The sequence below is a fragment of the Myotis daubentonii genome, chromosome 7 (genome assembly GCF_963259705.1).
Source record: "Myotis daubentonii chromosome 7, mMyoDau2.1, whole genome shotgun sequence".
Taxonomy (NCBI): Eukaryota; Metazoa; Chordata; class Mammalia; order Chiroptera; family Vespertilionidae; genus Myotis; species Myotis daubentonii.
Window position 1 is genome coordinate 45,523,767 of NC_081846.1, and position 27,908 is coordinate 45,551,674.

Here is a 27,908-nt window from a genome sequence, read left to right on the forward strand (position 1 = left end):
CCCCTCTGTTTCCATCACATCATTCCTGTTGCACGTGCCAGTGCCTCTTTTCTGCTCCCCTACTCTGTGGTCCTAGTCAGCAAAGCACCTTGCCATTTCTGCTCACAACACCTCATCATCTCCTCAGTCACTAATGCAGATGCTCGGTGACACTTGTAGCTGCAGATGCTGGTCTTGCTGAGGTAGGAAAAGCCTCTCCCCCACCCCCATCTTTACAATGGTGTCATTAAATCACAAAGGGCGTAGCCTATGCTGAGTTATAGCTCAGGAGAGACAAGTTTCACCAGGCCCATTGGAGACCATTTGAGTGGAATCATTGTGCCCCACTCCACAACATCCCTTTGGGCCCAAACTTCACAAGTGTTCTAGGAGATTCCTATCCCAGCCTGAGCATCCTTCAGAGTCATTTGCTTTCACATTGGGTGACACTTACCAAGGGACAGCAATGCAAGATCTTCCAAGGCTGGATCTGTGTCCCCTTGGGCCAGATGGCAATTCTGGATTTCTTTTTATTAATTTCTGATGGCCCATGAAGTGAGTACGTGTTTGTGGCTGTAGAGATTATGTGCCGCTAGAGGCCCGGTGCACGAAATTCGTGCACTGGAGGGTGTGTGTGTGTGTGTGTGTGTGTGTGTGTGTCCCTCAGTCTGGCCTGCACCCTCTTGCAGTCCAGGACCCCTCAGGGGATGTCTGCCTGCCAGCGTAAGCCCTATCCCCCCCAGTGCTGAGTGAAAAAAAGCCAATCTCAAAAGGTTACATGCTGTGTAATTCCATTTATTTTTGAAATGACAAAATCATAGAATTGGAGAACAGGATAGTGGTGACCAGAGGTTAAGGAGGAGATGAGGGCAGAAGGGAAGTAGGTGTGAATATAAGGAATCATTATGGTGATGGAAATATTCTGTATCTTTTTGTGTATATATTTAAAATTATTTTTTATTGAGTTTTTTAGAGAGAGAAGGAGGGAGAGGGAAAGAGAAAGAGAAACATTGATGTGAGAAACATTGATCAATTGCCTCCTGCATACGCCCTGACCAGGGATTGAACCCACAACCTGAGTAGGTGCCCTGACTGAGAATCAAACCCAGCATCTTTCAGTGCACAAGACAATGCTCAACCATTTGAGCCACACTGGCCAGGAGGAAATGTTCTGTATCAATGTCAGTATCTGATTGAGATATTGTACTATAGTTTTGTAAGAAGTTACTATTGGGAGAAACTCATTAAAGGGTACATGGGGTCTCTATTATTTTTTATAACTGCATGTGAATCTATATTTGTCTCAAAAATTAAAAAAAAATAATTAAAAAATAAAGCTGCTACAGGACAGTTCCAAGAATTTCTTCCATGGCTACAAGAACTAAGCAGAGATTTCAGCTGCTGCCAATAGCAGGGGAGTCTGAATTTAAAGTTTGAAGCATGCCTAGTTAACTTTGTATTAAAATAAACAAGCAAGGCTCTTTGGAACAATAGAACAGAATCCAGAATCTCTAAAATGATTATTTATAAATAATTTATTTTATTTATAAAATCCAAAATCACTAGACATAGGGGAACAAAAGAAAACATGGTTCATGGGCAATCAATGCAGACTGACCTCAAGATTCCCCAAATGTTGAAGTTAGCAAACAAAGATTGCAAAACAGCTATTATAACTATGCTCACAGACACAAAGGATAATATCTTATAATTAACAAGCAAATAAGAGATCGTAGAGACATCAAAAGTACATAAAAAACAAAAATAAATGGAAATTCGAGAGCTGAAAAATAAAATAACCTAAATATAATATCTAATGGATGGGCTACAGATGATATAAGAATAATGAACATAAAGATAATGGTTAGAATTTATTCATTCTGAAGAATAGAGAGGAAAAAGATTGGGAAGAAAAAGGAAAAGATTAGAACAGGGGTTTACTGACCTATAGGGCAATATAAAAAATTCCAACCTTTGGGTAATTGGAGTTCTAGAGGAAAGTAGGGAGAAAATTTCCCAAGTTAATGAGTTCAAGAAACTCAGCAAACCCCACACAGGATAAATATGAAAAAAACTACATCTGTGATATCCTTAGTAAATTTTCTTAAGACCAAAGATGAACAGAAAAATTTTAAAAACAATTTTAAAACATACATTATACAGAAGAATACAAGACAAATGCCCATTGACTTCTCTTCAAAAGCATTTATTGGGGAAAAACCAAGATGGCGGCGTAGGTTAACGCAGGAGGTCGCTGCCTCGAACAACCACTTCAGAGATATAACTAAAGGACAGAACGGACATCATCCAAAACCACAGGAAGGCTGGCTGAGTGGAAATTCTACAACAAGGAGGAAAGAGAATATCATACCCAGACTCAGAGGAGGCGCAGTGCTGAAGTGAAATACTCAGGTGCAGAGTGCACGCGCGGAGCGGGCTGGCGGCGGAGGGCGCGGTTGTTGTTTTCAATCGGGAGGGAGTTTCAGACTCTGAGCTCCAGATCCAGGCGAGTCTCTGGGGAGCAAGACTCAAACGGGAGAAGCGGGACTGTCTGGCTTCGGTCGGAACTCAAAGGCAGCTTTCTCTCCGAGGTTTGCAGCCATTGCTGGGACTCTGAGAGGCAGAGCCCCTGGGGAAGGAACTGAGAGCAGCCATAACTGCTCGCTCTGGCCCGCCCTCTAGATCCCCTGGGACCCGCCCCGCCCAAGCCCTGCGCAGAACCATTTGCCGGATAGCCTCAGGCAAAGGCTAGATTAGCACCGCCTTAGAGATCCAGCACAGAAGCCCTCCCACTGCAGACCCAGCGGACTCTCATAGCCAGTTAGCCTGGAGGTCAACTCACCCCCGGTATTGCCGACATCAATCAAGGCTTAAAGGCAACAAGACTGCACACAAAGACCACTAGGGGGTGTACCAAGAAAGCATAAAAAATGCGGAGACAAAGAAACAGGACAAAACTGTCAATGGAGGATATTGAGTTCAGAACCACACTTTTAAGGTCTCTTAAGAACTGTCTAGAAGCTGCCGATAAACTTAGTAAGGCCCTCGAAAAGACTGGTGAGACCGCCGATAAATGTTGTGAGATCCTCAAGAAATCTAATGAGACCCTCGATGTTATATTGGGGAACCAACTAGAAATTAAGCATGCACGGACTGAAATAACGAATATTATACAGACTCCCGACAGCAGACCAGAGGAGCGCAAGAATCAAGTCAATGATTTGAAATGCGAGGAAGCAAAAAACACCCAATGGGAAAAGCAAAATGAAAAAAGAATCCAAAAATGCGAGGATAGTGTAAGGAGCCTCTGGGACAGCTTCAAGCGTACCAACATCAGAATTATAGGGGTGCCAGAAGATGAGAGAGAGCAAGATATTGAAAACCTATTTGAAGAAATAATGACAGAAAACTTCCCCCACCTGGTGAAAGAAATGGACTTACAGGTCCAAGAAGCGCGGAGAACCCCAAACAAAAGGAATCCAAAGAGGACCACACCAAGACACATCATAATTAAAATGCCAAGAGCAAAAGACAAAGAGAGAATCTTAAAAGCAGCAAGAGGAAGAAACCCAGTTACCTACAAGGGAATACCCATACGACTGTCAGCTGATTTCTCAACAGAAACTTTGCAGGCCAGAAGGGAATGGCAAGAAATATTCAAAGTGATGAATACCAAGAACCTACAACCAAGATTACTTTATCCAGCAAAGCTATCATTCAGAATTGAAGGTCAGATAAAGAGCTTCACAGATAAGGAAAAGCTAAAGGAGTTCATCACCACCAAACCAGGATTATATGAAATGCTGAAAGGTATCCTTTAAGAAGAGGAAGAGGAAGAAAAAGGTAAAGATACAAATTATGAACAACAAATATGCATCTATCAACAAGTGAATCTAAGAATCAAGTGAATAAATAATCTGATGAACAGAATGAACTGTTGATTATAATAGAATCAGGGACATAGAAAGGGAATGGACTGACTATTCTTGGCGGGGGAAAGGGGTGTGGGAGATTCGGGAAGAGACTGGACAAAAATCGTGCACCTATGGATGAGGACAGTGGGTGGGGAGTGAGGGCGGAGGGTGGGGCGGGAACTGGGAGGAGGGGAGTTATGGGGGGAAAAAAGAGGAACAAATGTAATAATCTGAACAATAAAGATTTAATTTAAAAAAAAAAAAAAGCATTTATTTAAGTATTCCAAAATCTGTGTTTTAGTGTAATTCAATGTTAGCATACCAAAAAAGACAGCAAGGACCTATGTTCATAAAACCAGGCTTTTAACAGAATTATCAGGAATTTTTTCTTCAGTCCCATCCTTCAAAATAGATCAAATAACCAGTTATACCACAGTGGACTGACTGAAACCTAGTTACTTAAGAAAGTAAAATTTTGCCTTCACTATATAAATAAGTATTTGCACCACATTGTCATACCAACCATTGAAAAGCCAGGGAAGAAAGGACTGGTAGCAGAGTTTAGAAAAAGGGGAGCTGATTAATTGGATTATCATCCTGACAGCCCCTTCCTCTCATCTCTAGTCAAGGCTGCCTCCCTCGGGGTTTATTTTCTTTATATTCTTCGGATAACAAAAGTGTTACTGTTCAGGTCATATTGACCTGATCCAGGACTAGAGTCAGATGACTTAAAAGAAAAATTTATAACTCTCCTCAGGATCAAGATCAATGCAGAAAAAAAGAAAGGTATTCTTTTATACAGATATTCCTGAAATTGAAGTTTCATCAGAGACATTCAAACAAATGAATTTATAGAGGTGTTTTAAAGCTACCTTCACAATGGTTTGAAATAGAAAGCAAAAATCAAATAAAAAACATAGATCAGAAGTGGAATTGAACATGTTATATTGACTTTTACAAAATTTGACAATCTATAAGGATAAAAACATCTCAGGGAACCAAAGATAGAACCTCTTAGAATTCTCAAAAGTTGTATTCTCAACAAATTTACTTCTAGTTATAAAATGTGATTCTAACAATGGCAGTGGACTGAAGGTCTTAAGCCTTTGAATTTTCTTTCTTTTTTTAGAGAGAGTGGAAGGGAGGAAGAGAGAGAGAGAAACATTGATGTGAGAGAGACAGAAAATAAAACAAAAAATAGAGAAAAAGCAACTTGGTGAAAACAGATTCTACAGGGGAAAAAGTAAATATTAAAAGTAATGGCATTAACAATCCCAGAGAGATGAGAAGATATTAAACAAGAACAGAGTGCTGTGAAGAAGGAATGAATAGCCCTGGCTGGGTGAGTCCATTAGCTGGAGCATCAACCCCTACACGGAAAATGTTTCAGGTTAGATCCCAGGGGTGCCTCAGGGAGGCAACTGATTGATGTTTCTCTCTCTCCCATGCTCTGTTTCTCAAATCAATGAAAACATATCCTTGGGTGAGGATTAAAAAAAGAAGGGATTAACATTCAAATAATAACAAAAGGAAAGCTTTTCAAAATAAAATCACAGAAATAAAAACTTCAATTATATCTGTTGGAAAATAGATTTGAGGAAACCTTATTTACCTTTCTATCACCATGTTCTGTGCACATCAAATAATGAAAGATTTGTTAAATGACGGGTTCATTGAATTAAGACTATAACACAGAGACATTGATTTGCCCAAGGTCACACAGAGAATTTGCAGAACTGGAATATAACCAGGTCACCAGGTTACCATACCAGAATAATATCTAAACATTTAAGTGCATTTTGTCTTATAAAAAGATATGTTTTGTTTGCCTTTTGATATGTGATAAGAAAAAGTAGGCTGCCTGGTCTGACGTCTGAACACTGGTGTCATTATTTGAATTCATTGTCAGTGTCAGCTTCTCTGTGCCTATGACTTTTGTGAAATTATTGGATATTCAAAGGATATCATCAATCACTGTGATGAAGAGAAAGCTATTGTGTAGTGAGAAAAGATCAACCTATAGAAAGACCATTTTAACTTTATTTACATATTCTGTATTAAAATCAACAGTGAGACTGTACACATCAGGCCATAAGCAGTATAGGAATTTTGAGAAAGGAAACTCAAACTCTCTGAGAGTCTGGATACTTAGGGAAGGCCAGAGAGTCACTGGGAGAAGTCACACACCCTGGAGATCTGCAGAAGGGACAGCTGGACGTTGGGCTGCCCCTGGCGTATTCAGCTAACCATGCTGGTACTTTCCAGCGGGGTCTAACATTGAGCCTTTTTTGTTTTTCCACACCAGCTTTTACACGTGGTTAAATATAATCTCCACAGACCGTTACTAACTTTAGACATAGAAAACTCCTCCTACATAACCTCCAACCTGTTACAGCCAATGATGTGATTCCGGAGCTCTGGAAGTTTACAAGAATGAAAAACCAGACCAAAAGGCTTCCCTGTTGCCTGGAGCCATCACTAAATAGCTATGCTGATCTCTATTTTATTTTCCAGAAGAGCATGGTTTTCTTTCTTCCAATTTATTGATATGAAATGTCAAGAGGTCTTTCTGGCTCAGGTTTTTTTCCCTGTCAATTACCAAATAAAGCAACTTGTTTTTTGTAGCCCAGGGTAGTAAGAGTAATTAGGTCAGAGGGCATTTCACTATGGAACTCAAAATTCACATGAGGATCTTTGAGGTACATCCTCAGCACCCTTGGAGCTGGGTTCGTGGAAAACAGGCTTAGGAGGCCAAAGTCTGGTCCTCAGCAGCATGGCTCACGCCTGGTAACAGGGGCATCCCTGGTGCTGGCGCACAGACATCCTGGTTATGAGTGACAGCTCAGAGGGGAGGGAGGAACCAAGGCTACTGAAGAAACGCTGTGCCCTTCAATCAGCTCAGCAACTTCCAGCTACTGGTCAGGGGACAGCTTCTGCTAGTCTTCCTCAAGTACATCCACATTTGTGGGGACATCTGCTGTGGGGGGCGGCTGGAAGGAGAGCAAGACCAGGATTAAACAAATAATCAGGGACTCAGCATTCATACACATCCAAGATGACTGAAATTGACTGGAGGCAAAGCCAGCTAGTTATGACTGTAGTTTCTTGGAAACCACCTCACCAAGTTTCTCCACGAGAGAGATTCACGTTCTGCCACTCAACTTCCAGGAACATCCGTCACAGAAATTACTTGAGGCTGTCTATGTCTGCTGTGTTTTCTTCACGATGACAATTGTATGCACATTAATGCTTTTCTGACAATGGTTATCTTTTGAAACACAATCATGCATGTAGGCAGTTTGCCATTCTGATGGACGGATGGAGTTGCCAATGTTCCTGAAGTCTACTTCACATATAATAGCAGCTGCTTATATGCCAGGCTCTCACCATTCTAAGCACTTTACCTGTTATACAGGATACATACTATGCTGTTGAGGAAACAGAAACACAGTGGGGTTAAGTAACTTGTCACACAGTTTGAAATAGTACCCTGGATTTGAGCTAAGGCAGTCTGATTTGAGAAGCCTCTAGCTGAAGCCTAAGAGTTTCAGAGATAAAGACTTAGAAGGTAATTGTGTTTTTTTTAATTTAAAAAAACAACAACAACACAGATTCAGAGGTCTTGAGAAATCTGAAATGAACACTGCTAAAGAAGTATTTTATCAACGTAATTACTTAGAAAGGGAGAAGCTCTTTAAGAATACAGGAGTTTAATAAGTTGGATGGGTAAGCAAGACAAACACTAAATTATTCAGGGATTAACAATAAATAACATTTCTGATTTGGTAGTCATTTTGTCAGCTGCTAAACCACTCTAAGAGGCTGAACTAAGTACAGACTTTAGATGTATGTAAAAATATAGATATATATAAATAGTATTATCTGAAGAGGCAATGCACCTTCATCATTGCAACACCAAAGAAGTGCAACTGGTTCCCTGTTGGGGTCCAACCCCAGCAGGTCCAGGGGCCCCCAAAGGTGTGGACGGAGTCGGCAAAGAAGGAATGACACGGAGACAGCGTTCAGTTGATCAGCAGCCTAGCCAGGATCTCTAGCCAGGATCTCCAGCCAAGTTCTGTTTAGGATCTCCAGCGAAGTTCTGGTTAGGATCTCCAGCCAGGTTCTGTGTCCATGTTCTCTTGCTAGGTTCTCCAGCCAGGTTCTCCAGCCAGGTTCTGTAGCCATGTTCCCTCGCTAGGTTCTCCAGCCAGGTTCAGTCACCAGGTTCTAGTCAGGTTTCTTGCCATGTTCTATCCAGGTTCTGTAGCCAGGTTCTGTCTCTAGGTTCTGTCTCTAGGTTCTGTGGCCAGTTTCTGTCCAGGATCTTTTGCCATGTTCTCTCCAGCGAAGTTCTTCTGTCTCTAGGTTCTGTGTAGGTTCTGTGTCTAGGTTCTGTGTCCTGTTGTCTTGTTACATCTGTATTTATACCAGTTGATTCCAATCCTATCAATCTCTATTCCAAAGGTTAGGGCGTTTCTTATCTCCATTCCAGGGAGTAAAGATTATGTAGCTTAAGCATGATTGTTCGTAGTTAAAGTGATTAATTACCCGCCTGGCATTTAGTTAAGGGGTTTTATTCCCTCCCTAACTTCAGGGGAAAATCCCTACCTGGGGAAACAGCCTTTCTCAGAGAGGTGACCTTGGTTAAAACACATAGTGCCAAGAAGGTGAGCAAACATATTAAGAACAGTATGCCATATATGCCAGGTCCCTTGAAACAGCAAGGATGGACCGGCTCCCGGCAGTTCCCGGTCACTGGCAAGGCAGTGTGAGGAGGCCCTTCCTTTCAAAGATGTTCACACTTATGAGGTACGCAAAGGGCTCTTTTACCTACAGAGAGGAATTACAAGAATGGCTTCCATTCGTTGAATGTTGGCTCCTGGAGTGTTACACTCATCCCCAATACAACTCTCCTGTGAAGTCAGGGTTCTTGTACCCATTTTGTAGATGGGGGATGTGTGTCTAACGATACCCTCAGTGAGGGATTGACATTTAGGGCTGTCTCAGTCCCAAAGGTGAAATTGTCAGTTCACATCTGATAAGAGCACAGAGGGCCTTTTCAGTGGCAGTGGTATCTCTTTGTGCTAAGGTTTGTTGGTTACCCCTTGAAAATGCCTGGCAGGAATTGGGGGGGCAGACAGCAAACTGGGCACATTGTGAATAACTGGTGTGATTCCTTCAGGCCCTAGTGAGATACAAAATGAATTCACTGGGCTGCAGAGATAGAAAGCTCTCTCAGTCGGTTTATCTGAAGATTTTAGATTATAATATTTATATAAGTACATTTTAAGTTAACTGAAAAAAGATACAAATAACTCACCTTCGTTTTTGAAGTATTAAAACAAAATAGCAGAACCAGGAGAAAATGCAAAGCACCTGCTATCCCACCACCCAGAGATAAACAAAGATAATATTTTACTGCATATCTTTCCAAACTTTATTGTCAATACACACACACACACACACACATACACACACACACTGGTTTTTATAACTTGACTTTTTCATGTAATAATATCAGAATATTAGATTGGAATCTTGGGGATCCATTAAAAATGTACAGAATTTTATTCAGTTTACCAAGCCACTTATTTAGTGTTTAAGAAAATACAAACTTATACAACCAAGTCCCTGGGGCAGCGGGGTTGTATCTAGCTGACTAGATGATGAAATTTTAAGTTATTAAAAAACCGATCCACTACTAACAGAGTATCCTTAAAGCACTATAAAAACAAAACTAAACAACAAAAAAGGGCTGATGAAACAGAATTTTTGGACTGGAACCCGGATTCTTTGTCCGCCGGAATCAAAGAATGAATCCACAGACAGAAAGTGGTATAACAAAGGTGGAGATTTATTGAAGAACAAGTACAGACTCCCCCATGGGGAGAGGGAAAGAGCCCCACAGAATGGGCTCCCAGGTGGGGAGGGGGAAAGGGTCCCACTGAGATCCTTTTCCCCAGGGCTTATAAAGCCTGCAGATCCCAGTGCCCTGACATCCCCTCTGACTGGCCACTACTCCCTTGGGCTGGTTACCATAGCAACTCCTGGGCTCAAAGGTTGAACCTTACATGTTGAACCTCACAGGGGACACATGAGGTTCTCCGCTGCCCTCCTTCCTTATTGTTTTCCTATTCCCCCTGGACTTTCCTCTTCTCCTTATGGATGAAGGGCTTCCTTCTCTTTATTTTGTAAATATAGACCTTTTGCTGTTCCTAGCACCCTCATTCTATAGAAATGTACCTACTGCAGCTTTCCAGCTTCCCTATTCTATGGAAATATACCTTCTGCTGCTCTGCAGCCCTGTGCTTCCTCCATGGTCCCCTGAATTTCTAAAATTTCCTAAAACCTGTCTTTTTCACCCCCCAAAATTCCTATTTCACTGAGAGGAATGATTTAAATAAAAAGGACGGAACAAGCATGTAGGCGCTTACCTGGTCAAAATCAGAGGAGAGCTTTACCATCTGTCTCAGGCCTGGCCATGTGAGTTTGATCTAATAAAATACTAATAGCAACAAAGAGAAAAGTTATAATTTATTGGTCCCATGGCAGGAACCAGCTCGAAACTGAGTAGTTTACATACATCTCATTTTTATTTTTGGAGTAATCTCAGATGAACAGGAGAAAAATAAAGCCGTTTAATTACATCATACCCCACTCAAAAATGAGACCCAAAGGATGGCCAGAGGATTGAGATTTAAATACCGTTCTGAGCTCAGGACCAGGATAGGAGCTGGGACTTCACAGCGGGAAGCAATTCAGAGGCAGGTGAGAAGAGGAATGCTTGGTAAACAAAGGTTGCAGGTAAGCCCCTCAGGCGAAACAATTACCTGGGAACTGCTCGCTTCCTGGTTTAGGCCCTCTTTCTAATGTAAATTTCTTTTCTAAATGTAGATTTCCCTTACAAAAGAGTGATTTTTATTCTGTTTTCAGAGCTTCTGCATCAACAGTTTCTTAAAAATAATTAGCTCAAAATAAATCCTTGTACCAAAGAGCCGTATTTTGGGGCAGCACTTTCAGCTACCCTTCAGTTAGGAGACGGAAAATTATCCCCAAAATGACCTTTAAAAAATTAAACTTCTTTATTTTGTTTGGTTTTAGTTCTTGGTTCTGTTTACTTTGGTAAGTGAGCCAGAACTTTCAGTGGGTCCAACAAGACGCTGTGCTAAGGGGGCGCTCCTTACTCTGGACCCAGCTCGCCTTTGGCAAATGTACAGGTTTGCCCAAAGCTAAAGGTTGAACCCCGGAGCGTTGCAGTGATGGGATTTCTTTTCCTGGCCTTGCCCGTTAGTAGTAATGTTTTAATGTTTGGTTTTCAAATGCTGGAATCAGCAAACTCAGGAATGAGGATTTGAACGGGACAGTGTGGTTAATGACCATTGCTTTATATTTATGTTTTTGTGTTCTTAATTATTTGTTTTAAACTAGAATCAATGTTATTTTTTTAAAAAAATATTTTTATTGATTTCAGAGAGGAAGGGAGAGAGAGATATAGAAACATCAGTGATGAGAGAGAATCATTGATTGGGTGCTTCCTGCACGCCCCCTACTGGGGATCAACCCAGGCATGTGCCCTTGACTGAAATCAAACCAGGGACCTTTCAGTCCGCAGGCCAACGCTCTATCCACTGAGCCAAACCAGCTAGGGCACTTTTTTCAATCTTGATATAACATCTGTGCTAGGGAGCTGCAGAATAAATATATCCTTTAGATATGCCTAGACATTTCTGTAGTAAATAACAAAATTTGAGATATCTATCCCATTTAATAGAAGCGATTAGCAACAGGAATTTCTTCTGAGAAATTCTCTTTTAAGATATGCATAAAATTAAAGAGGGAAGTTTTTTCCATTATTATACATGTATGCTTTTCTCCTATTAATCTGTCTTTGTCAGTTTAATTTTCAGACCCAGCCAGGGAAACTAAGAGGGTCAAGGAAAACTTTTCCGCCCACTACAATGTTGTTGTTTTTCTCTGTTGCTACGCTTGGAATCAGTCTTGCAATGACAGTATTGTGCATGGGGCCACAATGATCTGAATTAAGGGCTAAATTTAAGTTCTTCTGCTTTCCAACTTGGACAGCACTCTAGATGTTTCCGATACCTCCAGGGAAATCTTTTCACCTCTGCAAAATAGAGATAAGGGCATCCACGCAGTGACAAGGGGTTTATGGGGCTGGTTATGGGCTGCGGCATTTGTGGCTTGGAGTTTAAGCACTGCAAAAAGGAAGAGCTTTGTTACCTTTGACACTTTTCCTGTCTGTGTTTGAGAAACTGGCCTACATAAAAATGATCGATGGAGAAAAGAGGAACGGTGTTTTGTTTTGTTTTGTTTTTTTTTCAAGGAACTTGGCTAAGGAGAAGTAGTTCACAGCAGAGCACTCAAAAATACAAAGGTTTCCACTAGCATGTAAACGGTCTTTTATTGAGAACCAAACCACAGTCAATGAACTGTCTCTCTTTAAGGACTACAAAAAGCTCTCAAGATAATGACTGGACAAGTATCATTAATTCCTCATCCCAGCAAATAGATGTGATAGCCTGGTTCAGGTTGAAAGACACCCCTCAGGACCACTCGGGAGCCATTCATCTTGAAGAGCTGCCTCACTAAAGAGACTTCTTCAATAAGACGAAGAATGGGAAACAAAACAAACTGGACAACTCAAGATTTGAGGAATTTAATTCAACATTAAATAAGATGTCGATAAAGCACTGGTCACATAGTAAGCTGTAGTTAAATTGTTGTTATATTTATTTCTGCTACTAAGACTAGGAGAGAGACGCTGGCCAGTGTTTATCAGTGGTTAGAGCGTTGGCCCCAGCACCCAAAGGTCTCAGGTTCATTTCTGGTCAAATACCTGGGTTTTGGGTTGGCTCCCTGCCCTCAGTTGGGGCACGGGTGGGAGGCAACCAGTTGATGTGTCTCTCTCACATCAATGTTTCTCTCTCTCTCTCTCTCTCTCTCTCTCTCTCTCTCTCCCTCCCGTCCACTCTCTGTGAAAATCAATGGAAAAAAATATCCTCAGGTGAGGATTTAACAACAATCAACAACAAAAGAATAGGCAGGGGAAAATTGGGAAACCATGGATTTTAATTATCCCAACCTTTAAAAAGAAATTATAATTATGTGACATGATAAAGGCACTAATTATCACTACAATGCAATCATAATATACAAATGTGTCAAACCAACATGTTGGACATCTGAAATATGTCAACTATACTTCAACTAAAAAAAAAAAAAAGGAAAGGAATCAGTGATTCAGATAGGCAAGGACTGACAAGCCTGCCAGTGTGGGGTTTAGGAAAGAAGGCAAGTATAACAGCTAGTCTGGGCTCTGTTACCATCTTGCTGTGGTCCTGGGCACTTGAGTTCAACAACAGTGAACTGAGGATCTAGGTTCCGGGCACTGGGAATGAATAAGTCACAGCTCCTCTAAGTAGCTCAGAAGTTGCTTTATATTTCAGGGTCTCCTATCTACCATTTGAAAATGACCTAAATCAGCATTCCTCAAACTTGAGTGATGTATGGTATCCTTTTAAAGGAAAAGAATTGCTACGTTCTGCCAGCATTATTAACTTACTTTGTTTATAATGTTTCTTTAAAATAAGTATCACCACCTAAAGAAGCATAAACCCCTTACCTTATAGTTGTCATTCAATGATATAACTGAAGCAAATTTTTAAATTAAATATTTAAAAAATCAAACAAAAACATTAATTAGAGACAAAGAATAATGTTTTTTGAAGTAAAGTTTCTGTTTTCATCATGAATATAGTGCCTCCCCGTACTCAATTCTGTCATCATTTTTCTCTGTTCAAACTACTGGGAAACCAAACCATTGCATCCAGTGAGTCTTGTCATAAATGCAGTTTTTGTTGTTGGGGAGGAAAAAAAAAATTGTCCTCTCTCCTTAGAACAGTGATTATCAACCTTTTACAGGGGTCGCCTAAGACCATCGGAAAACACATATATAATTACATATTGTTTTTGTGATTTATCACTATGCTTTAATTATGTTCAATTTGTAACAATGAAATTGGGGGTCACCACAACATGAGGAACTCTATTAAAGGGTTGCGGCGTTAGGAAGGTTGAGAACCACTGACTTAGAAGTTCTTCCAGCTGGTCTAAGAATTAAATTGATTCAGGACACATTAACAGGAGAAAATAAAATTTTACAAAGCCCAAGGAAATAGTTCCATAACTATTTTCTCCTGTTAATCTGAATTTAGAAAGAGAGGAAAAGAATTCACCAGTTTTGTTTCCACCAGGCCTGCAAACAGAGATCCAGGATGCTGACATGGTCAGAGGTCCCAAGATCTCTCAGCTGCAGCCGCCTTGAGGAGAAGTGTGTGTGTGTGTGTGTGTGTGCGTGTGTGTGTGTGGGGGTGGGGGGCGGGGGGGGATGGGGGGGGTCTGGCCATTAAAGTTGATTCTCTAACGACACCAACTGTTGTGGAGGAAACATTTCTCCTCTACCCTTCTAGGTTCTTCTAGCTGGTCTAAGAAATAAACTGATATAAGACAGATTAACAGCAGAAAAAAGATAAATTTAATTTCAGACATCCAGGGGCTCCATAAGAATATGGGAGCCCACAAGCAGTCAGGCAATTTGGACGTATATGCTATTCTGAACCAAGGAGAAGGGGTTTGAGTGTGGGACTTCAAAGGGGAGGAAGGCAATTCACAGGAAGGTGGAAAAGCATGTGTTTGGTAAACAAATGTTTTCTGGGCCATGCAGAGACAATGGGACACTGAGAAGACTTGGGCCTGCAAGCCCTGCTGAGCGCCCCCATCTCAACTAGCCCCTATTTTTGTAGTCATCTCTGGTGATAGCTTTTCTTCCTAGAAAGGCTCTCTATCTATAATCTTTCAGGCAGTTAAGTGGGGGCAGCAAACATCAGACCCTGGTGACATGGGAAGCAGCAGCCATGTGGGCATGGCTGAGTTACATTAATGGTAGAGCTTGGGGGCAAGTAGCTAGCAACCTTACCCAGGCCTTTAGACCCTCCTTGAGATCTGAGCAGCCCTCCAGCAGCAGTCTTTGTGAGGCTCTATCCTGCGACAGTGACTCCTTGAATTACTTTGGGCAAATAGCCATGCTCTCTATGCCTCGGTTTTCTTAACTGTAAAATGGAGGTAATAACAGAATCTACCTATGGGGTTGATTGTGGAAAATAAGTGAGGGAAGGGCTTAGAACTGGGCTTGGCATATAGTGATCACTGAATTAATGTTAACTCTTAACCATAGTTATTTCTTCCATGATATATTTTATGTTACAATTGTGGACGAAAGGGGCCACATGATAACCTGACAAGCTCAGGGGAGGCCTGCATGGCAGTCTTGCAAACTCAGAGACCTAAAATAACCACAAAAGATGGTCTTAAAATTAAGCATTTAACTACAAACAGGTCATAGTGGGTTGTCATGTCCTAGGCCAGTATTTTCCCTGATGAAGATCAACTTCAGTGGTTCTCAACCTTCCTAATGCTGCGACCCTTTAATACAGTTCCTCACGTTGTGGTGACCCCCAACCATAAAATTATTTTCGTTGCTACTTCATAACTGTAATTTTGTTACTGTTATGAATCGTAATGTAAATATCTGATATGCAGGATGTATTTTCAGGGGTCGCAACCCACAGGTTTAGAACCACTGACTGAGCCCATTTGTCTTTTTGCCTCTAAGATAACGTATCTGTGTATCTGCGAAATGTCTGGGTAAGTTGTAACTTCCCTTTTATTCTAGGCCCCTCGGGGCACAACAAATGGCACCAGGACATTCTCTCACTGTTATTGTTATCAACTGTTAGTTGTGTTAAACTATCCTCTATCCATCTATGTAAAAGAAGCATATGTCCATCATTTCACTTTTTATCCAATCCCAGAGGTCCCCCCCCCCCTTTGCTTTATCCCACCTCCTTAATCTATCACCAATGGATTTCATGCAACCCACCTATGTTCCTTTCCTTTGATTGCAATGTATAAATACAGACGTAACCCGCCATTCTCCGGAGCATTATCTCAGTTCATTGAGGTTATGCTTCCCGGCATATGTCTACAGTTTGGCTCAAATAAACTCACAAAAATTCTTTACAGGTTTCAATGTTTTTTTTTTTTACGTTAACACAATCAATTTACCTGTTTTTGAACTAGCTACAATGGGACTCTGTTTCTTATAATGAAACTTCTGTAAAACAAGTAGGTGTTGTAATTTTCCTTTGCGTCTCCTTGGTTCTTCATCTGTGCTGGTAAGAAGTATGGGCTTTGGAGAAGTGGTCATATAGAATTGGATCTCTCATTTTTAGTGAATTCATTTTGACCTCTGATAAATTAAGACAATGAGTTGCTGTAATGGTTCAAATTTAAGGAAACATCACTATTGAGTGTGTTATATTAAATACAGGGACTAGTGAGATTTTTTCATTTCTTAGACAAAGAGAAAGAATAAGTGGGTAAGTTAAGTTCTGAGAAATTCAGAGCCACAGGTCCCCCAGGTAAGAATGAAATGCACACAGTTAAAGGAAAGGAATGGAATGGGATGGTATACAGAGGGGGCCAAAGAACTGGCTAAAGAGTAGGGAATAAATTATTTCTGTCCCATAAAACAAATGATTTTTCTTTTTCCACCTCTTTCTTTCTAATGTTCTAATTTAGTCTATAGGAAAATAATTCCTCCTACCTCTGAGACTTGTTTCTGAATTAACAATGGAAATCAGAGGGAATGCAGGGCCAGTGCCTAACACACGGAAGGAGCTCAGCAAATGTTTGCTTGCCTGAACTGAACAATAAAATGTACTTTACAGACAACTTTGTTAGAAATACTTATTCCATAAAACAACGGGTCTCTTGAAAGCACCACAGAATCCAGAGGAAACCAACATAGAAGCATGTTTTGTTTTTAGAAGCATTTAGTCACACCTACTAACCCACCAAGACTTTCCCAATCTCCATGGAGACTCAAGAAGACTCCACTACACCAACATAAAATAAGTGTTAACTTAGAGCTGCCAGACCTCATGAACACCAATTTCCCACGTGACTAGACATTTCACAAAGCATTGGGCTTCCAGAGCAGTGTAGGAGGAGCTGGCTGGCCTTGAGCTCTGCCTTTGCCTGTAACCCACTGGGTGACCAGACAGGTGCTTTACCCCTGCAGATTTTTTTTTTCCAGCTGTAAAATGAAGACATTAATCTTCTGGAGATAGTCTTTAAGATGCCTTCTGGCTCAAACACTAAATTAAAGTATGCTCAAGTTCAAAATTTAGATTGTGGGAAATGTAAAATAAGCAGATAATGCAAAGTTCAGGAAAGAAGACGGCAAATTACAATTGGGGAGTCCAGGGATTTTTAACAGTGTCTGCGGTAGGTGACCCTCCAGTGATTCTTGCCTCCTGATCTTCATACCTTTGTGTGGTCCCCTCCCATATTGAATAGGGCTGACCTGCGTAGACAGTGGGGTTTACAGAAGTGGCTGAGTGTGCCTTCTGAGGCTAAGTCATAAAAGACATGGTGGCTTTCACTTTATGCTCTTAGATCAATCTGGGGGCATCTGGACACCATGTCCTGGGGACACTTGAGCAGGTAGAAAGGTCCACATGAGACGGGACTAAAGACTCCTGCCAACAACCATGGAGAGAACTGTCTTGGAAGCAGACCCTCGGGTGCCAGTCAAGCCTTGAGAGGAATGCAGCTCCAGTGAACACCTGGACTGACTTCCTCAGAAACCCAAGCCAGGATCAGTCACCTGACCAACCCCGAATTCCTGAGCCACAGACACTGCGTGAGATAACAAATGTTTATGCTCATTTTAAGTCACTGAGTTTTCTTGCATAACAATATGTAGCTGTTAGAATGGCTATTTAAAAATAAATAAATAAACGTTTTTACAACATGCACTGGTTGTTTCATCTTTACTCTTTAATTTATTCACTCATCAGAAAATTTATTGAAAACTTATTCGTGCCAGACACTGTGCCAGGTGGTAGAAATTCCGGGGAAAAAAATAAGTCTCCTATCTTCAAGAAGCTCAAAATCTGAGAAGCTGGGGGTGGAGAGAGCGGTGCCAAACCATAAATGCTTGTAACAGATGCCACTTTAAAATCCCTGCTTTCATATCGCATCTTCTCTTCCTGCGGGTGTTTTGAGTACATAAACTTTGGCTGTGGCTTCAGTGGTTGAAGAGAATGCCACATGATTGTTTTTGGTTTTAATAAGAGTGATCAATACCATCAGCTCCCCTTTAAATGCTAATGAATGCTTTAACACAGCAGATGCAAACATACAGTACACTGCAGATTAAAATTAGGCACAAAATTAAATTGCTTACACATAGCAAAGGAGGCAGTTTGGACATCTTTATAATCAGTCACAGCCAGCTGACAAATCTTGAATTGTCCCTGAACCAACACTAAGTCTCCCGCAGTCTCAGCCAGAACAGGCATCATCTGGTATCAGGAGTGTGTGTGCCTGGTGTTCTCGGTACAAAAAGGGGAAACAGCCAGGTCAGGCTTTCAGTGAAGCTGCAGAAGCAGCCCAAGCAGGACTGTAGAACCCACTAGGATTAGGAACAATTGATATCAGAAGGGCACCAGAATTTGTTGCCCTAAAATATGCCTCTTTGTCATAAGGATTATTTTAGGCTGATTATTTTTAAGAAACTGAAGACACAGAAGCTCTGAAAGCAAGTAAAGTTACCTGTTTGTAAAAGATATAAGGGCTTCATTTGTAAAGAAAGAGACGGATGACCAAATCTCTAGAAACTCTAATCGATGGACAAGGCAATGACTTAAACCTGTCTAGCAACCTTACTCTGTTTACTGTGCTTTTCCTGGTCAGCCCCATACCTGGCTCCCTCCCCTTCTCACCAACATCTGCTTTTGCCTTTAGATTGAGATGGTATTTAAGGTGATGGTGTGGGCCATTTTGGGGAGTTACTCCTTTTTCCTGGGTATCTCCCTCGTATACAGGAGTTAGACATGTTATCACATTTCTATTTGTTTTCCTCCTTTTAATCTATCTTTTATTATGGGGGTGGAGAGGGTTTCAGCCAAGATCCTGGAAGTATAGAGGGAAAACTATTTTTCCTCCCCCACATATTAATTAAAACAACAACAACAACAAACAGAACTATGGGGCCATGAAGTGAAAAGTGATATAATGAAATTCTATAAATGTCCAAAAAGACAGTGTCTGTGTGTGAATTTCTTGAGCATACATAGTGTTTCTATTGTCTTTTATTCCTGCGACAAGTGTTTATTGAAAGCCTGCTTTGATAGTACCACACTAGGTAAAGTTCAAAGTGGAAATGAGTTCACTATGCTGTAAGGGGCTGCTTCTTGGGATAAACAGACAGACCTTTCTGTTGGGAGCCTTTGGTATACCCAGAATCTGCTCTCAGCAATAAGTCCAAAAACATAATCTCTGTTTCAGAGCTGTGCTTAATGGCCAACTCCCATTGGCAAAACTCACAAAAGACTGATGTGTAAAATAAAAATGGCAATTATTTGAACACTAGAAATATACCTCTAACGTTGATCAGAGATGGTTGTTAAGGTCCCTTAATGAGCATGAGATTAGAACAAGAATTTAGATGATTTAATGGTTTGTTAGGCTGGTTAATGAGCTAATCAATTAATGCTTTCATTCAACATATAGATTGAGTACCAAATACGTGTTTGAGATACACTGGTGATCAAGACAGGCATAGTCCCTGCCTTCATAGAGCTGACAGTCAAGTGAGGCATACAGATAAGCAAATTTTGTGACAATGATAACAAAGGGGGAGACATATGATTGAAACAGAAGGTTCTGTTTGAACACGTCAGGAAGGGCCCGCCCCAGAGCTGGGTGGGGAACAGGGAAGGTTTCCTGGAGGTAGTGATATCTTAGCAGAGAGTTGAAGAATGACTTAGCCAGACAATGTGGGGGAAGCTTGATGGAGGGAGTAAAAGTTTTGGAGACAAGAGAAAGCATGGTAGCAAATTTAGTGGGGCAACCTTGTGGTGTTTGATTGCTATGGGGAGAGGCAAATGGAGATGCAGAAATGGTAACAGGCGCTGGATGATATGACCACTTCCACAACAGGCTTATCTCTCTGCGACTGGGTAGATTCTCAACTCAGTTTGGGAGGAGCTCTACTGGACAGGACTGTCCTTTGCATGGGCCTCCATGACTATGCCCTCCATGAAGACCTGGTATGGACAGTACCGCTAACCTTTTCCTTTGTGGATAACCTTATTCTGGGCTTCTAAGGCTGACACTCCTGGCTGTCCCCAAACCCATCTGCAACCCTGCCACTGCCTCTAAAAGATTCAGGCTCTCTTTGGATTGCTTCATAGCTCCCATCTGATTTACAAATATGTTTTTCAGGCCTGAGAGGTATTGCAGTGTTGTGGCCATTCCATCAATTAATTCTCTGGACTTAGTCTTATTTTCCTATTGTCAATTTTGTGGGCATCACTGAACTGTTCTCACAACTTGCAGAGGAGGGGGATGGCAAGGGTTAAGTAATGGTGCAAGGGAGTGTGTGACAAAAGGTCCCCAAGAGGAGTACAGAATGGAGAAAGTGGCCGGAACTATGTGGGGAGGCCTTCGGGGAAGCAGATGTCAGCTGCACCCTGAGAGCTGAGTGACATTCATCTAGGATATAGGGAAGGAAATTCTTTGGGAACGCTGAGTAAACAGAACATTGGTTCTGAAGAGGACACCCTGATTTTAGTTTTGAATGAACTATGAGGTCATAAATTGCTTTCATTTTTTAACTCTCTTGCTTTGGCCATGTAGTATTTGGCCAGCTGATTACTCAAAGGGAAAGGGCAATTGAGTAAGAAGTCACTGGTCCCTGCAATACTAACGTCTTGACAATTTTGAACTTGGCACTTATTCTACCTCTGCAATCTCATAAACCAGTTCTGGTAAAAGAAGATAGAACTGGGTCCAGGTCTTATGCTCTGACTTCCTCAAGGCATCTTGGCTTAATTGTAGCTTCTCAAATCCAATGATGGCAAAAGATTTTTTATAAGCCTCCTGAATGCAGTGTCTACAATTCAAAATTTCAATGAACAAGTTGGCACAATCTAAATCATGGCATCTTATAACTGAGTAGTTTCTGAGAGCCAGTGTGCCAGATACATGCCATAGCTGTACCAACTTGTTGAGGTGAAATGGTAAGTTACAAAGAAGGCACTTAGAAGACATAAAATATTTGGCATTTCTGAACAGAAACAGTTGCAGTTAAGTCAGAATGCCCTGAGCTGTAGCCAAAATGTTCTGACCCTGTCATTTTGAACTACTGGATGTTCTGATCTTGCTGCTTTGACCTACATCCATGGGAAAAATTTTGACTCTATATCTATGGGAAAATTTTTTTAAAGCAGAACTCTATAACTATTTTTGTCAAGAAAGAATTTCTTGGAGTGAATACCATTATGTCAATTTAATTTCCCGATTCTCCACCCAACATAATAGTTTCTCATTTTCATATTAAATTTTTTTATTGTACTAATTTTCTTCCCATGAGGTCAGTTCTTTTCAATTTCAATTTTACAATGAAGATTTTTATATATCAAATTTTCTTTTGTTCATACAAATTATCATTTGTGCCAGTAAGAGGTTTTGTGTGTGCCCATTGTTTTTTAATCTGATTATTCACAGGTCAGCTTTTCCTGTTCTAAATTTTACTATGCATAGTTTTAAACATTACAGCTTAATTTTATTACTTTTATGAACTAAATTCATGAATTGGTTGAAAACAATTGTCAGTTTATATTTATATCTGAAGTAATCCTTGATAAATAACCCTTGATAAAATGTTTTCCTTTACATATTTAGGATTATGTAATTATTCGGATTAGTTCTTTTTTTTTTTCAGGTTAGTTCTTATTTATTATTTATTGAGTTTTAGAAAGAGAGAGAGAGAGATGGAGAAAGAGAGATAGAGAGAAACACCCATGTGAGAGACATCAACTGGAGCTGGGGTTGAACCTGCAACCCTGGTATGTGCTCTTGACTGGGCCAACATCCTAACCATTGGGCACCATGGGCCAGGGCAGAACATCCAAACCTTATTATTATTTTTACAACCAATAAGCAGACTCTAGATGTTCTTATTTTGGTTTTGACCGAGAGCATTGATGCTGACAAGTATTTTCCCATGAGATATTACAAAATGGCCAGTTGTGTGGACTGTTGGAATAACCTCTCTGTGACCAGCTGCGATACTAAATAGGGCTGAGGTCATTAAGTTATTTTACCACCAGCTTGGACTCTCTAACCCATGGCCCGAAAGCAAGAAGGGAAAAAGAGCAATCATTTACAGTGCCTTTTAAACCAGTTTTAAATCATCCTCCAGAATTCACATTTTTGTTTAGTAGTTAAAACCATATTTTGTGTTCCTTTCAGAGTGGCTCCGTTAAGACCCTGTGTTCAGCTACTTACCCAAAAATTCTAGTCAAAGAAAATATTTTACTGCATCTGAATGTAGCATACCATTGAGATAGCATACTTTGTATTAGTCCATCTTTCTTTAACTTTAAACACGAACAAGGGGAAACATAACTAAAAACTGTGGTTGATATAAGCTTAGTGAGAAAGGGTCCAAACGGAGCTTAACACCTTAGAGAAGGTATCCAGGATGGAAAGGAGTGCCTTGCTATTGGATTTCACCGTTTCCCATGGCTTTTGCTTGTAAAGGCAGATGGCAAGCAATGTGACTTATAAAATCAAGTTGTTGAAGCAACGTTTAGATCACAGCTTCCCTCATAAATAAAGGTCATTTCCTATAACCTTGACTTTAATGCTACCCAAATACAGTTTTCCCCACCAGGCCCAAGCACTGAGTTAGAGCAGGGCAGCCACTCTGGGAATAATGTATGCATGTACTTGATGGCTGATTTCTATTAAAAGAGGATTGAACCCCACGAAATTACCAGGGTGTCATCAGGTTTTCTACAGGGCATGGCGAATCCTGGGCATGGCAAGGGACACTTGATATTTAGGGTGAGTGAATGTTGAAGAGAATCTCAGAATATATTGAAAGTCACATTAACTTATTTGACACATAATACGTTTGTTGCACACCTCCTCCCCCCCCTCCCTCCTGGCCCCCCTCCCAGTCTTTTTGGTTTGCAAAATATGAGGAATTTCACAAGTTGGATCCACAATTCCCATCCTAAATGGCAGACAGTTTTCTCACACCTGCACCCATTACCTCTTTGCCCCCAGCTGCTTAGCACTTCCTTGCTGCAAAGATAGTATTTACTGTCTTGCTGGAACAAGGATGTTGGTAATTTTAAGTTTCTCTGGCTCTAAGCTTGTGACATTATTATCCTGCTCTGTGTCAGTTTCCTTACAGATTTTAGATTTCTGACATGCCAGGTTTCCCTCTTTACTCCTCCTTCGGTAAAATGTTGAAAAAAATATTCAAAAGCCCCCAGTTGCTTAGGAAAATAACCACAAATCTAGATCTTTGGTTTCTGATGAGTCTTAATGAATGAGATATGCATCGTAATCAGCATTAAGTTCAGTAACATTTTTTATTGCCTAAAAATGACAACCTAAATCAGTTCAGCTCCAACCATAATAAAAACCCAAACATCTCACTAAAATAAATACTAACCAGTAGTGTTGAGACTAGGATGAGGCAAGTGAGGCACTTGCCTTGGGCACAAAATTTAAGGGGACATTAAACAACAACAAAAACCCCTCAAAACGGAACACCTCAATAATCAAGAAAAATTATATTTTTAAAACAGAAAATTAATGCCAAAAAATCATGTGGAACAAAATATCAAAATTTTAAATAAAGACAAGATCAGTAACAGCACCTTGTCAAGCCATATTGGAGCCTTAGGCAAAAAGAAAAATCATTAATATTGATTCTGTCTTTATCTAGGATTTTGATTTTTTTATCGCATATTTTTGGCATTAACTTTCATTTATTTAAGTATTGCATTAGCATCTTATTTCTCTTGACTATTGAGCTTTTGGGTGCTCCCTTAAATTTTGCACCTAAGACGAGTGCCCCCACTTAACCTCATGCCAGTCCAGGCCCTTGCTAACCAGACCAGCAATGGTTAGGGTCATACGATGGCATATCCCCTCCTCTGAACATGTTAATTCCGGGGGGAAAGTAAGTACACTGTGATCAAGTCTAGTTACTATCATTGGTCCACCAGCATCCATAATTTAGGGTCTGGTTTGGCAGTAGTTGCAATTAGAACGTTTTTCCCAAATCCAAAAAAATGGAAAAGTTGTCTTCTTGTCAATTCTATCTGAAGGCATCATCTTATGAAAACCCATTCATTTTTTTAAATTATTTTTTTTTACAGCTTGCTTAGGAAAGAAAACTCATCTAGTTCAATTCATCAAAAGGTTCTCCTCCCGCGGTAGCTTCCTCGGGCCCTTTCTCTGTTCGTCTTGGCAGGAGATGCTCTGTGGGGCTTCTTCCGATATTCCACCTTCGTCCACCCTCCTTCGCTGACTTTGTTCTCCTCTTCGCCGGCTCCCGAGTCAGTCTCGGGGTTCAAAGGCATCCCTGGGATGGTCCGGCGTTGGTGGCGGTCATTTGGGCTTCGCTTGAAGTCAGGCGACTGATGCGCATTGAGCGCAGACTGATGAACTCGGTAGAACTTCCCAGAGTATCTCTCTCTTGAAGGCGTGGAGTGCGAATTCTTCCCGCTGTACCTTCCCCGAGGAGACGAGCTGAGCGACACACATCCGCGGTCGTATTTGTTCCGACTTCTGCCTGAGTACTGGGCCCTCTCCGAAGAGTTGTCGGACGTGAGACTGGCAAAGCCACTGTCCTTGGAGTTGAGATGCAGAGAAGTTAAGTTCCTGGAGAGCCCGTACTGGGTGGGGGAGGAGCTCCTGGACTGGTTTATGGGTGTAATCTGTTGATACTTAATGGGCACCTGGGTCCGCCTCACAGCAGCGGCGTAGGAATCCTGGTCGTTGAAGTAGGGGTAGAAGGGTGACCCCAGGATGGGGTTGCTCTGGGAGCGTTGCAAACCAGTGTTGGAGGCAATCTGCCGCATGCGCAGGGTGTCCAACCACTGGCAATCAGCATCTGCAGAAGAAATGGGAGTGAGCATCTCTTAAGCCACAGCAAAGCTGCACTGCCTAATTCATCAGCCTGTCTCTGGATAATGCAAGCCTGTTTGGGATGCTCTAAGCTTTACCATTCATAGAAATTCTAGGCTGGGTATAAGGACATTTCCTTTATTATTATAAACTAGAGGCCTGGTGCATGAATTTGTGCACCAGTGGGGTCCCCCAGCCTGGCCTGTGGTATCAGATCGAAACCGGCTCTCCAACATCCCCCAAGGGGTCCCGGATTGCAAGAGGGTGCAGGCCAAGCCGAGGGACCCCACAGGTGCACAATTGGGGCTGGGGAGGGATGCGAGAGGTTGGCCAGCCGGGGAGGGATCATGGGAGGACTCCAGGCCATGTTTGGCTCTTCTTGCTCAGTCCGGACCCCAGCAGCAAGCTAACGTACCAGTTGGAGCATCTGCCCCCTCGTGGTCAGTGCACATTATAGTGAGTGTTGAGTGGCCTTAGCACATCATTAGCATATTATGCTTTGATTGGTTGAATAGCTGACTGGCCAACTGGTCACTTAGCATATTAATTAGGCTTTTATTATATAAGACTAGAGGTCCGGTGCATGAAATTTGTGTGTGTGGGGGGGGGGGATGAGGTTCCTCAGCCCAGCCTGCACCCTCTCCAATCCAGGATCCCTTGGGGGATGTCTGACTGCTGGTTTAGGCCCGATCCTATAGATCCGGCAGTTGGACCTCCCTCTCACAATCCGGGATCACTGGCTCCTAACAGCTCACCTGCCTGCTGGCCTGATCCTCCTAACTGCTCTCCCCTGCTGGCCTGATCGCCTCTAACCACCTCTGCCTCGGCCCCACCACCATGGCTTTGTCTGGAAGGTCGTCTGGCAGACGTCTGGTCTAATTAGCATATTACCCTTTTATTAGTATAGATACATTTAAAAAAATAAAGGCCTTTACACTGTATATTTATACTTATATGCTTGTCATGATTCCATAGGCTTTATTTATATTATTTCATTTAATCATCTCGCTATTCTTTTCAGGTAAATAAATACTAATAATCTTATTCCATAAAGGAGGAGCAAGTTTGGGAAATAAGTAACTGGCCCAAGGCCACTTAGCTAATAATGCTGGGCCCATCTGCATCTAAATCCCATCTTCTTCCCACTTAGCCATATTCTCACTTGTGAAAACGCTGTGTGAGTGTGTTTGGATGGCAGGGGCACATTCAGAAAACAAAAAGCTTTTTCTCAGCGAGCACTTTTAAGTCCTCAAGAACTCTGCAGGTAAAAGAAATTGGATTCCAACAGGAGACAGCTAGAGATTGTTTGGAAGAAAGACAGTTCATATCTCCAGAGGAGAGATTCCTGAGGTTCAGGAATAAGAAAAAAAAATTTTTTTTTTTCCCATGGAAATGAAGCAAACAGGAAAAGGTTAAGGTAAAAGAAAATGGTCAATTAGCAAGAACCATTTTGTACGCTATATTTTAGTAAATAAGCAAGGTTCTCACACCTGGATCTCTCCCGTCTTCTCCAGGGCCCCACACTACGTTGCCTACATTCTTGAGTTCCCTGCTGGTCCTCCCTGAGCTCCTGATGAAACTTCTGACAAGAACAGAGGATGTTCACTTCTCTCTGCCAGCAAGTAGCCTCCCTTTGAAGAGTTCTGGGTTCGATTCTGGCCAAGGGCACATGCCCAGGTTGTGGGCTAGATCCCCAGTAGGGGGTGTGCAGGAGACAGCCGATCAATGATTCTCTCTCATCATTGATGTTTCTATCTCTCTAGCCCTCTTCCTTCCTCTCTGAAATCAACAAAAATATATTAAAAAAAAAAGAAGGAAAGAAAAGAGAAAGCTACAGCAGATGTGGAGAGAGAAGACTCCTACAGATTTCAAGGGTGGAGTGTTGTATGGATCAAAGGTGTTGCATGCATCAAGTGGGATCATGACTATGACAGCCTACAGAAGTAAAATGTGCATTAAAATATTATTTTGGAGGGGAAAATTGTTGTAGTAAGAAGTCCTTAAGGCTTGATAGTATTTGCATGCAACACAAGATTGTTGAATTAGCAAATCAAAGAACTTAGAGTTCCTCCTGTAGAGAAGCTAGTGAGGATCAACACCTACAATATGGGGTTAGTCATGTGTAGAGATAGCATGCCCTAAGAGATGCTTGAAGATGCATTTGTGGCTGAGAAGGTGGGTAAAAACTCAAGCCCAGTCATGATGGTCAGAATATCTTCTTGTGATCAATTGTGAAAGAAAATAACCCAATCAACTGTGTTGACAGAGGAAGGCAGGTCCAGCATGCTATTAAAGTATGTGTTGGAGAGTTTGGCTTACTGTCCAGGATCTGGGCCTCCGGGCTGGTGCATATGTAAAAATATCTGGGCTGGTTGACAAGCTAGTCCTTATAGTAGAAGACATGTAGCCAGGCCCTCATAACTCAGTGACACTAGCCATTAGGGTCCTTTGTCTCCATGCCAACAAAAAACCTTCTGATATGGCTTCTCAGGTAGATTTTCTTACTAGGGAAAAATGCACTGATCAGAAAACATGTATTTCTGGTTTGTTCGCAGGTATATTTTTCATGATAAAAACTGAATTGCATGGGGTTTATGCATCCATCCCCATGTGTTTTTTAGCTTGTCACAGTCCTGCAGAACATAACTTTGGGTTGTATTTGAGTTTCTGGACTCATAAAGGTGACAGTCAGAACCTCTTCCCCGAATCTACCAAATGATGACTAATTTACCATCAAGTCAGCTGGCCTGCCTCCATGTTATTTCTAAATTTTTTCTTTATCCTATATAATAAAAGCCTAGGTGGCGTCATGCGACGTTGTTCCAAGATGGCTGTCACAGATGGCTGGCAGGGGAGGGCAGTTGTGAGCAATCAGGCCAGCAGGGGAGGGCAGTTGGTGTGACCAGATTAACAGTGGAGGGCAGTTGGGAG

At 41.5% G+C, this 27,908-nt stretch overlaps 1 protein-coding gene across 5 annotated transcripts in view; it reads right to left on the reverse strand.

The window, feature by feature from the left end:
• Positions 1 to 23,412: 23,412 nt before the first annotated feature.
• MAP3K20 (mitogen-activated protein kinase kinase kinase 20) overlaps positions 23,413 to 27,908 on the reverse strand; it is a 140,429-nt gene continuing 135,933 nt past the window's right edge. For all 5 annotated transcript variants that reach the window (XM_059704056.1, XM_059704053.1, XM_059704052.1 and 2 more), the window contains one exon: positions 23,413 to 24,963. In XM_059704056.1, the coding sequence (XP_059560039.1) occupies positions 24,263 to 24,963 (701 nt within the window). In that variant the 3' untranslated portion in view covers positions 23,413 to 24,262. The remainder of the gene's footprint in view (positions 24,964 to 27,908) is intronic.